The following is a 12375-nucleotide window of genomic DNA, read 5'->3' as shown; positions in this document are numbered from 1 at the left end:
TTGATTTGGGTAGGCTTGGCTACAACATTTTAACATGGGCAACCCTAACTCTGGAGACATAATGAGAGCTTTATTTTACATTAATTAAATAAAATGTCACATGAGCAACTTGCCCCTTGCAATTTAATTCAAAACAAGGGAACCTTTATTCACTGGGTGGGGCCAGTGCACATTTTTGCTAAACCTGGAGATGGCTGTGCACTAATTATGTGTGGGCCAGCCTGAAACCCAGGGGTTGGGCAAATTCAGACCCAAATTGTCCACCACTTTAGGTTCGGGTTGGGCGAGGGTCACCGCAGCCCAGCTGCAGGAATACAGGTATGGCATCCGTTACCCAGACCCAGATATTATTCAGAAAGTTACGAATTATGGAAAGGCTATCTCCAATAGACTCTATTATAAGCAAATAATACAATTTTTTTCAAATGATTTCCTTTTTATCTGTAATAATAAAACAGTACCTGTACTTGATCCCAGCTAAGATATAATGAATCTTTATTGGAGGCAAAACAATCCTATTGGGTTTAATTAAGCTTTAAATGAGTTTTTAGTAGATTTAAGACATGGCAATCCAAATTATGCAAAGATACATTATCCCAAGGTCCTCCACATTCTGGATAACAGGTCCCATACCTGTATATAAAGGTAGCCTGTTCATTGGAAGTACAGAGTTTTCCAAGCCCAACCCGCTCTCTAATGCCCAAGCCTGCCAAGTCTATTAGATGATGTCAAAGTCCCTTCTCAAACTTGGTTGAGAAAGGGGCAGGTTAGATTGCAAAATTTCCAACCCACACTTCACTACTGTGCAGCAAGGTTGATTTACAACCCACTTGCTGTATATCTTTGAAGATGATTATCCAAATCTAAGGTGGTGATTTCCCTGCAGGGGTGGGGATATAGTAGAAATGTAGCTGTAAATCCCCTTTTGACTTTTCTCAGCAAGTGATCTGGTGGTTTAAGTGATCTGGGGGATGAATGATGTTTGGTTTCCCTGAGAATTTGAGAAGGGCACATTCTAATGTTATCATTATAATTTTTCATTAGGATTTGGGTTTATATCAAGTCAGAAAAATGCAGACCAGATCAGCCTTTCAAGGCTGGCATTTTGCATAGCCTCTGTACACGCGGATATAAACAGAAATGGTTATGTAACTGAAATTAGAATCCGTGCAACTTATCAGCACTCTGAATAAATAATGTAGATAACTTTGCTTTTCCTCGAAACATATCAACACATAGTTCATTTTTATTCTTTCCCATAGCCCCATTGCATTATGGTAAAAAGCCAATTTGTTACATTTTAACAACTAAATATAAGCATATGGGTAACTGGGGCCTAACCAGCACTAACTAAACTATTGATATGTGTAGTTATTATTAAACCAGTCTAAGCAACTTTCCAAAATACATGTATTAAAATAGAAATTGTTTTATAGTATATTCATTTTCAGTTTAATAATGCAATATTTCTGAATTGTGCTGCTCTTTCCTCCTCCCAGGTCCGTATTGAGCAAGTCATCATTGCAGAGCCTGGGGCTGTATTATTGTTCAAAATCTCCAATCTCCTCAAATTTTACCATCATACCATAAGGTAACACACTGAACTCATCTCTTACTGCTAACCCAGCGCAGCAGCACAGTCTCAGAACTATCTCTGCCTCTTGCTGCTTTCTAAACACAAACACAAAATGCCTGGAATACCAAGCCTGACACCCTGATCTTTGCACCATTCCCAAGCTCGATATCACGGCTGTATGCTGCGTGTATCCATGGGAGAAAGCTGCTGGAGTCCAGCGTGTGGAAGGGGGTGGTTAGAAGGTTACATTTAAACAGTAAAAAAACAGCACTAAAAATGTTTTAAACTACCCTTCAAATAACTGGTGCATATCAGTATTAATTTAAAGGGACAGTATACCCCTTGTTCAACATATGTGCAATGAATAGCACTGAACATTTGTTTTGCCTATTGTTCGTTCTTGATAAACTTGATTAACTTTTTGTATGATGCAGAGCTTGATATTCTGAGACAGTTTGCAATTGGTCTTCACTTTTAATTTTCTGTGGTTTGCTCAGAAACTTTGCAGATTAGAATTTCAGCAGGGATCTAGTTGCTAGGGTTCAAATTACCATAGCAACCAGGCAGTGGTTTGAATGAGAAACTGAAATAGGAAATAAGAGAGTGGCTGAAAAGGTAAAGTAGGAACAACCATAAAACTGTAGTCTCACAGAGCAGTAGTTTTTGGCTGCTGGGGTCAGTGGCTTGAAACATGTGAAAAAAATTACAAAAACTATAGGTAATAGAAAATGAAGACAAACTGAAATGTTTCTAAGAATGGACCAACTCTATAACATACTAAACAATATCTTCAAGGCGAACTACCCCTTTAAACAAAGCAAATATATAGACAATTTAGATAATTGCCAGTGCACAGATAATCCCCTTGCATAATGTACTAATACTGACCAACAGTCACAACAAAGGGGGGGGGAGTTATATACTGGTAATCTAATTTCTACCTCACAAGGGCCAAACATGGAGGAACTTCAATTTCCCCATTTGCCCTCATTAGTTCAAGAAATAACAAGCAGTAACGAGCAGTAATCTATAGCAACCAATCAGTAGGTAGAATTGACTGGTCAACTGTTAAAAAGGAGACATCTTATTGGTTGCTATAGATTACTGATCCTGGGCAAACTTAACACCTTTTATTACATATGGGGGATAGAGTTTTGGTACAAAAGCTGCCAGAATACCTTGTGCTGTCTGCTTTAGCTTGGTTTCACATTCTGTTTTTCATGTTATAATATTTGTGTGCATTTTCATAGTCTCTTTTTCTTAGGTTACATGTATCAATAGCACTGATCTGCAGTTTGTCAGCTGTTCCTCTTGATGATTCTGAAATCCATATTCCATTTACGCTGATAAGTGCCCATTTCCATGAACATTAACATCTAATCTGCTGTAAATGGCTTCTTTTTTAGTGCAATTGTTGGCACAAGCGCCTCTTCATTGCTGACTACAATTGAAGAAATGCACTTGTTAAGCAAAAAAATATTCTTTAACAGTCTAAGCCTGCATGCAAGCAAACTGCTGGATAAAGTAAGTACAACTGAAAATAGAATATATGTATCACAGGCATTACTGTTTAATGTTACTTTATGACAGTGTATAGTACGTATAGATATGATTTCCCCCCTCTGTAAATGTAGGGAAAATGCTCAACCCCTCTCTGGTATTTGATTAAAGCACAACAGAATATTTTCACAATACAGACATGAGATTCGTTATCTGGAAACCCGTTATCCAGAAAGTTCAGAATTAAGGGAAGACTGTCTCCCATAGAATCCCATAAAATGATTTCCTTTTTCTCTGTAATAATAAAACAGCGCCTTGTACTTGATCCCAACTAAGATATAATTACCCCTTGTTGGGGGCAGAACAGCCCTATTGGGTTTATTTCATGGTTAAATTATTTTTTAGTAGCCTTAAGGTATGGAGATCCAGTTTATGGAAAGACCCCTTATGCAGAAATCCCCAGGTCCCGAGCATTCTGGATAACCGGTCCCATACCTGTACATCATTCCAGCAGGGTAGAAATTCTTACATATCTATGTGTAAACCCTATGCCTAGTATTGTGGTCAATGCTGAAGCCTTCTTCAGGCCAGGGCAAACATTGTTTGTAAAAGGCATGCCTTGCAATAGCAGACTATAGAGAAGCACAGTTATGTTATGGCTGTAGTTAGACAATACATATAAAAATTAGACACGCATATAATGTAAATTATGGCCCCAAAACCAAGGAGAAACTAGAGCATAATGGGGGCAAGTAATTTTACTAAGAAGCAGAATGTTTGGTACGTCGGGTTTTCCTGATAAGGAGCCCTTCCACAATTTGGATCTCAATACCTATGGTCTACTACAAAATCATTTAAACATTAAACCCAATAGGGATGTTCTGCCCCCAATAAGGATTAATTATGTTTTAGTTGAGATCAAGTACAGGTACTGTTTTATTCTTACAGGTTAAAGGGAAGTTTTTTTGTCTTTTTTAATTCAAATTATTTGTATAACGTTTTGGCAAAATTAGTCAAGCATTACAGTAAGCCTGAAAGTGATTCTAAAGTCATCTGAAAATTCTTTAGGTTGGCTTTTTCTAGAAACTACCAGACGTCCCAGAAGAGGCCTCCATTGTTAGTTATTTTCAAAGTGGTCCCAAACTGGCAGCTAAACATGGCAGTTGGCATAGTTACTCTGTTCATATCTCATTCTTTTGTGATTAAGAGCACATAAGAATACCTCAGGCTTTATCTTTTATTTACTCATTGTGCCCACTTTTAGTTACTTTTTGTGCCCACTGGAGAAACAGTCGCACTGTCTGCAGTTCTCTTCCAAAGCTTGAAGCAGTGGATAAGTCGGATGAAAAGAACAAGTCTTGTTCACATCACATTGAAGTGAAAGAGTGCTTGCTGAGAAGTGGGCAGTCTCAGGGAGATCCAAGTATTTCCATATGCATTTCACAGAACTCAACTGCTGGAGTTCAAAGCGCGGCCAGGGTAGCTGCTTCCCTCAGACCAGTTTGCCTTTGTTGAGGCTCATCAAAGATCTCATTTGTTACGAGGGCCTAATCAGTAGGAATCCTGGGAAGAAAGCCAAGTTTCCCTTGAGAATTTTAATGGAACAGCCTTGCGGTGGGCCAGTATTTCTCATATCATTTTAGAAAGTCAGATTATAAGTAAAATGGTTATATACAAAGGGGCCCTATATATCTTTGCATCCATACCCACGGCCCTGCAGCTGGGCAGCCCTGGCACGATTCAGCTCTTTAACACAGTGTATAGTACGACTCTCGCAGGGCTAACGCACCTCCCTCTGCTTATGCCCAAACCCCAGGTAAAGCCCTGATTACAGACAGTAGACCCTGCTTATATACAAACCCCTGGGGCTGCTCTGCTGTAATGATTATACACAAACCCCATGTGCAGCCCTGATTACATATGACAGCCAGTTATGTAAAATCTCATGTTTACAGAACGACAATAAACTTTCTCTTTAGTCTCGTTTGTATCATTCAACAGTTTAATGGCTGAAGCTATAAACAGTAAAATCTAAACTGGATGCAGTTTATCCATGATGTGCAAAATGAATGTATATAACTGTAATTTCCTCCTTGGCTGCGGGGAGGTTTTTTAAAGCCCAACAGTTTAGCTCCTTACTCCAGGGATGATGATTCAGGTTATAAAATTGTCACAGTGTGGTATATTTTGTCTGCATTAGTGTTTGTTGCACTTTATATTTTATCACAAATTGCTCTGTAAGTGCTTGAGTTGTTTTAGTAGAAGCTTTGGGCTGATAATTTCATGTTTTAGAGCACAATTCTAATACAGTTTATCAAATGTTACTCTTGTAGACTGTTTATTTATGTCTTTATTATCATAAGTGTTTGGGTGACAAGGATAATGATATCAGGTATATAAAATCTTCAGCGAATGCTGGAAGGTTTAAAGACCGTCTGGTACTTGCGGGTTCCTAGTGGAAGGGGGAATAAGAGGGAAAGGGAAAGTGGGTGGACAATCAAAGCCAAGCATCCCTCTGAGACTAGTCAGCACCAAAATGATGAAGCATAGAGCTACATATAGAAATGATAACTACATTATAACAGCTCTATACATCTGCATATATGAAATTTAATTACTAAAATAGCAGAGGGGTCATCCCTGCAGCACTGGGGTCTTGGGTTCAATTCCAGCCAGAGCACTATCTGAAAGAAGTTTGTTTTCCCCTTGCATGTGTAGGTTTCTTCCCACACCCCAAAAACATAAAGGCAGGTTAATTGGCTTCTGATAAAATTTGCCCTAGTGTGTGTAAATGTGGACTTTATACTGGAAGATCCATTCGGTAAGGTGTCAGTGGTGCATTTTAACTGTTCATTTTAAAGCTGCAGACAGACAGGTGTCAATCATCAATGTGACATTAAAAATACACACACACACACACACATATATGATAATAATAAGTTTAACCTTTCTGAAACAAGTCTCCTCATTATCTTTGGATGTAAAGCACCTCTCCCACAGTTTCATTGCTGGTAGATGTTTGCATGGTATGTGGCACACAGTGATGCTGGTGGTTTGTTATTAGTATTGATTGCTCTCTGGACAAGCTGTTCTTAGTCTTAATCTGTTCCATGTTCAGAGATGTATTGGGTTTAATTTGAACGGGATGCATTAAAGTGTTTTTCATGCCTAATTCGGACAGTGCTCTTCACGGCAGGGAAGGTTTATTATTTTACTTTCCATTTCATTTTGATTCACTTACTTTGTGGGTGTTTATCCATAGGGATGTATTTGGAAAAGCACAACAAACTGGCAGATGATAGAAAATATTATGCATGCTGTACCTAGCCCATGAGCGCCTGTCGTATTTCCAGCATCCATTATATTATGACTCATTAAAAGACCCCCATGATGTCCATATATATATACTGTAAAGGTGGCCATACACAGATAGGCTGAAGGGGCTGAATCGCCAGATTAAATCTGAGTTGGCAGTTTATGTGCCCAGGTAACATCAGGGAGATATCAGTCAGGCAGGTTTGAAAATACTGAGTACATTGGCACGTTTATGGGGTCCTCATTCAGTGGGTCTCTGTAGGCCCCAATGGATCATTCAGTTGTGGGCCCTAGGTCCAATGATCAGATCAGTTTAAATTGGCCTAATGTGGTGTACAAAGAACAGAATCCAGAGCTTCATCATTGTCTCCTTCCTCCACACGTCAGTAGCACATGCATCGGTATGCCGGTTTGTACTTGGCACAGGTGCGCTATGACCTTCTACACAATGCATCTGTGCGTGTCCATATGCAGTACAGCCAACCTTGTGCTTCAGTTAATGTCAGTGTCCTCTTCTGTGTTGCTGATACCTGGCACACATATATATAGTAGATACTTATTGTACCATTCTCCTGGCACAGTGGTGCACTGAAAAGGAAACTGAATACTTTAAGAAAAGACTGTCATGATATATGATACATCTTCACACAGGTTCTTAATGTGCTAATTTTTTACCCTTAGTCAACCCTATCAGCTGTGTCCATTTTGGACTTTTCCATAAATCAGAATCTATGTGTAGCTGGTCTTCTTTCTGATAAAGGCAGTATCAGAAAAAGAGAGTTTCTGCTTTAAGCAGCACACTGGCAAAGATTGGAAGATATGTATTTTGTAGTACGTTTATATTCAGCCAAGTTCCCTACTGTTTCTAATCTGTTTTGTTGTTCTCTGTAATTGGTAATGACCATGGGCAATTCTCTTTAGGTGGAGCTGCCCCCTGCAGATCTTGGGCCGAGTTCTGCTTTAAACCAGACACTTACATTATTGCGCGAGGTTCTCGTCTCCCACGACTCTTCTGTTGTTCCACTCGACGCACGGCAGGCCGATTTTGTGCAGGTAACAACCATTGTTTCAATGTGTTTGTGTATCAGGTTTAACCAGGGAAAAAAGAGAAAGGAAGGAAACATACGCAGGAAAAGCTGCCTGTTTTCCCAAATAACATCTCCACCTTAGGTGTGAGTGCAACAGTATTGGGCAGCTGATAAAGGGCAGCAACATGTTGTGTAAATAAAGCACACATTTTGCAGCTAGTCCATCCTTTTTTGCCTTGTTTCCAGACTCCTTGTATGTTCCTGCAGTTAAACCCCCTTTCTCTATATGAATTGCTTGTCGACAGTTTCATTATGGCAACATCTAGGAGCAGTACGGTGCTAAAACATAACATTTAAATAAGCTCCATTAAAAACATGCAAAATGTAATATGGTAAAAACATTTCATGATGATCTTTAAATACAAAATTTTTGGGGTAGGGTCAGAGGTATTAATGACATAAATGGCTTCCCAGCATTCCCTGCACTGTAATATTCATTGACCAAGCATTAGTAGTAGTGGTGGTTAGATTAGTGGTAATCTACCCTGCTTCTGGTACCAAAAGGGGCCGTTTAACACACTAGTGTAGTGAGCAAAGTGCAGTTTCGGGCACAGTCACCATGTTTTCCCCCATAATGCAGCATTTTCTCCACTGGAATTCCAGACATAAATCAGACACAGTCAATGTTCCCTCTAATTAAGTACAAAATGATGTGTTTCTGCACAGAATTCTTTGTGGGCACTACATTTTATTGTGTGCGCTAGTCTCAAAATTTGGGCATGTCACGAGCACACATCATAGTGGACACAATTGTCTGAAGTGCAGTTGGAGTATTGTATGCTGGCCTGCTTATACATAGTAACATAGTAACATAGTAACATAGTAACATAGTAAGTTGGGTTGAAAAAAGACATACGTCCATCAAGTTCAACCATAATGCCTATACCTAACCTGCCTAACTACAAGTTGATCCAGAGGAAGGCAAAAAACCCCATCTGAAGCCTCTCTAATTTGCCTCAGAGGGGAAAAAATTCCTTCCTGACTCCAAGATGGCAATCGGACCAGTCCCTGTATCAACTTGTACTAAGAGCTATCTCCCATAACCCTGTATTCCCTCACTTGTACTGAGAGCTATCTCCCATACCCCTGTATTCCCTCACTTGCTAAGAATCCATCCAGCCCCTTCTTAAAGCTATATAATGTATCAGCCAGTACGACTGATTCGGGGAGGGAATTCCACAACTTCACAGCTCTCACTGTAAAAAATCCTTTCCGAATATTTAAATGGAACCTCCCTTCTTCTAAACGGAGTGGGTGCCCTCGTGTCCGTTGGAAGGACCTACTGGTAAATAAAACATTAGAGAGGTTATTATATGATCCCCTTATATATTTATACATAGTTATCATGTCACCTCTTAAGCGCCTCTTCTCCAGTGTAAACAGACCCAACTTGGCCAGTCTTTCTTCATAACCGAGACTTTCCATACCCTTTACCAGCTTAGTTGCCCTTCTCTGGACCCTCTCTAGCTCAATAATGTCCCGTTTGAGCACTGGAGACCAAAACTGAACAGCATATTCTAGATGGGGCCTTACCAGTGCTCTGTAAAGGGGAAGAATAACCCCCTCCTCCCGTGAATCTATACCCCTTTTAATACAGCTCAGAACCTTGTTTGCCCTTGCAGCTGCTGCCTGGCATTGCTTGCTACAGCCAAGTTTATTATCTACAAGGACTCCAAGATCCTTCTCCATTATGGATTTGCCTAGTGCAGTCCCATTAAGGTTATACGGGGCTTGCATATTTTTACATCCCAGGTGCATGACCTTACATTTATCCACATTAAATCTCATCTGCCACTTAGCTGCCCAGATTGCCAGTTGGTCAAGATCCTGCTGCAGGGATGTCACATCCTGGATAGAATTGACTGGTCTGCAGAGTTTTGTGTCATCTGCAAACACTGATACATTACTCATAATACCCTCCCCTAAAACATTTATATGGTTCTCATGTCCATGGTAATATAGTAACCACAGCAGGAATAGAAAATACATCAAATAAAGCCATTAAGCATAATATCTATTTTATGGCTTGAAATGATTTTTTTTTTGTAGCCTCTGACTAAACGACATCCACCCTAAAGGGGGCACAAAGGGCAGCTTCATGTTCTTTACTTTGATGGTTGTCCTTTTAGGTCCTGTCCTGCGTGCTGGATCCATTGCTGCAGATGTGCACAGTGTCTGCCAGTAATTTAGGCACAGCTGACATGGCCACGTACATGGTCAATTGCCTCTACATGATGAAGACAACACTCGCTCTATTTGAGTTTACTGACAAGCGCCTGGAGATGCTGCAGTTCCAAGTAAGCCTTTCTCCTGTGTTAAATCGTCTATAGTGCACTTAATAAGATGATAGCATCTGCAGTCAGCTAAGTGTTCCTCTTAATACTGATGTTTTTTTTCCATGATTCATGTTCAGGTTGTGCTTAGAATAGTGTTTAAATAGAAATGAACTATAAGAAAGAATGGAGAAGATGCTTAAATGCTGTATCTTCTGCCTGGATTTCATAAAATGAAAATACTTTATATACAATCGCATATGATCCTTTAAATGCGTTGCCTGTTTGTAAAAGACAAATCCCATGGGCCAATGCCAATTCACTGTGTAATCTGCATTCTGGTATTTAATATATAGAGCAAGCCATTGAACACTTCATTTAACTATCAGTAGCATCAAAGCTCATTTTCATGGCGGAATGTGCCAGCTTAGACATAAGCAGTATAGCTGCCCCAGTGATGTGTGCAGGGCTTACATGCTTAAAGGAACAGTAACACCAAAAAATGAAAGTGTTTTAAAGGAATTAATATGTAATGTACTATTGCCCTGCACTGGTAAAATGTATGTGTTTGCTTTTCAAAGACTACTATAAATTATATAAACTGACTAATCGCCCTGTCTGTGTTCGCTCTTACAGTTACATAGCAGGTTACAGATAATCTTTGGAGAGTACAATGTTGTGTTACAGAGCTTGTCTGTTATCTGCTATGGAACCTGTACCATTTTGCCCTATTTCAGTTTGAACAGCTGCCCCCAAAGCATCACAGCAGTTTATATAAACTGTAGTAGCATTTCAGAAGCAAACACACAACTTTTATCAGTGCAGGGCAACAGTCTATTATATTTGAATTACTCGGTTTCATTCTTTGGTGTTATTGTTCCTTTAACAGGGGTTAGGGATAGATCTTTTGAAACAGAAAGTCAGCTTTCTCTATAGGCTTTTCTGCAAAGGTCTAATGGTGCTGTTTGCTAGAGTGCAGGCAATGTGCTGCTTTCTTACAGCCCCTAAACAAACTCATTTACGCCTTATTCCTTTATCTGCAGATTGAAGCACATTTGGACACTCTTGTAAATGAACAGGCTTCATATGTGTTAACAAGAGCCGGACTAAGCCAGATCTATAGCTGCGTGCAGCAGCACAAGCCTGAGCAGGTGAGTCCCTGCATCTACAACAATACAAAATAATTAAAGGGGAAATTTACTTTTACATTTTTTTTCATGTCGTAGATGGAACTATTCTAAGCAATTTTTTATTTGGTCTTCATTTTTGTGTAAGTTTTTTTTAATTCTTAGCATTTGTGTTCTGCCCCTTTGTACCCACAAATGAAAATGCTGTAGGGGTCACTGACCTCGACAACCAAAATCACATTGACTGTGAGTCTTATTGCTTATCTTTCATTTCAGACTCCTACTCTTCTATATATATTCTGACTTCCTAAGAGTTGCCCAGTTGTAGGGTAATTAAGCCCCCGAAGGTTCACACTCCAAGCCTCAGAGCTGCAGAACAAAAAAATGTGATAATAAATACAATCATTTAAAAAAAACATAAAAAATAGAGATTACTTAAAATGGTCTCAGAATGCTGTGGTTGTCTACAACATACTAAAGGTTCATTTACCCACAATACAGAACTTCACAATAATTGTGGGCTTGTGCTTATTTTACATATGTGAATTGTCACCCAAATTTTCCTTAGTCAGTTTGTGTACAAATGACTTGCCAGTAGTATGCCAGTTCAGATGGCGTCAGTTATGCTGTTAATACGTGATTCATTGTGTGCTTCTTGGCTCCTAACATGCAATTCATCAGAGCAGATTAAAATAGCAAGTCACGTGAAATAGCACATAAAGAACAACTAAACCCTAAAATAATTATGGCTAGTATTCATAAATAAAATAATAAAGTAATAAAATGCTATATTTTATATACTGAACTTATTGCACAAACCTAACAATTTAGCATCTCTGTAGTAAAAATGATCCAGGCCTTTGCAGTTTTTTTTAGAAGTGCCAGTGACACTGCACATGCTCAGTGAGCTCTGGGCAGCTGTTGGGAAGCTGAGCTTTAGGGGTCATCACAAATTATCAAGCAGATAATGAAGTTTGACTCATATAATATGATGCTACAGGACTGATTGTTAAATTCTGATGCCAACTGCACTGGTTTCAGAGCTGCCATGTAGTAATTATCTATATTTATTACTAGTCAGTCTTATCATGTGCCATTTATATTCTATATATACAGTATAGTGTGCCATTTACATTCTATATATACAGTATAGTGTGCCATTTATATTCTATATATACAGTATATTGTGCCATTTACATTCTATATATACAGTATAGTGTGACATTTACATTCTATATATACAGTATAGTGTGCCTTTTATATTCTATATATACAGTATAGTGTGCCTTTTATATTCTATATATACAGTAGTGTGACATTTATATTCTATATATACAGTATAGTGTGCCATTTACATTCTATATATACAGTATAGTGTGCCATTTATATTCTATATATACAGTATAGTGTGCCATTTATATTCTATATATACAGTATAGTGTGCCATTTATATTCTATATATACAGTATAGTGTGCCATTTATATTCTATATATAC

The 12375-nt window shown here is 38.8% G+C and overlaps 1 protein-coding gene across 1 annotated transcript in view; it reads left to right on the top strand.

Annotated features, from left to right (window-relative positions):
- The window catches only part of cog6 (component of oligomeric golgi complex 6), a 56337-nt gene that overhangs the window by 35394 nt on the left and 8568 nt on the right, over window positions 1-12375 (top strand). The window contains exons 12-16 of the mRNA NM_001005812.1: window positions 1500-1591; window positions 2983-3100; window positions 7313-7444; window positions 9609-9776; window positions 10796-10903. Of these exons, the coding sequence (NP_001005812.1) occupies window positions 1500-1591; window positions 2983-3100; window positions 7313-7444; window positions 9609-9776; window positions 10796-10903 (618 nt within the window). The remainder of the gene's footprint in view (window positions 1-1499; window positions 1592-2982; window positions 3101-7312; window positions 7445-9608; window positions 9777-10795; window positions 10904-12375) is intronic.

Source organism: Xenopus tropicalis, chromosome 2 (genome assembly GCF_000004195.4).
Source record: "Xenopus tropicalis strain Nigerian chromosome 2, UCB_Xtro_10.0, whole genome shotgun sequence".
Classification (NCBI taxonomy): Eukaryota; Metazoa; Chordata; class Amphibia; order Anura; family Pipidae; genus Xenopus; species Xenopus tropicalis.
Note: the sequence above shows the minus strand (reverse complement) of the source record. Positions and strands in the feature narration are given on the sequence as shown.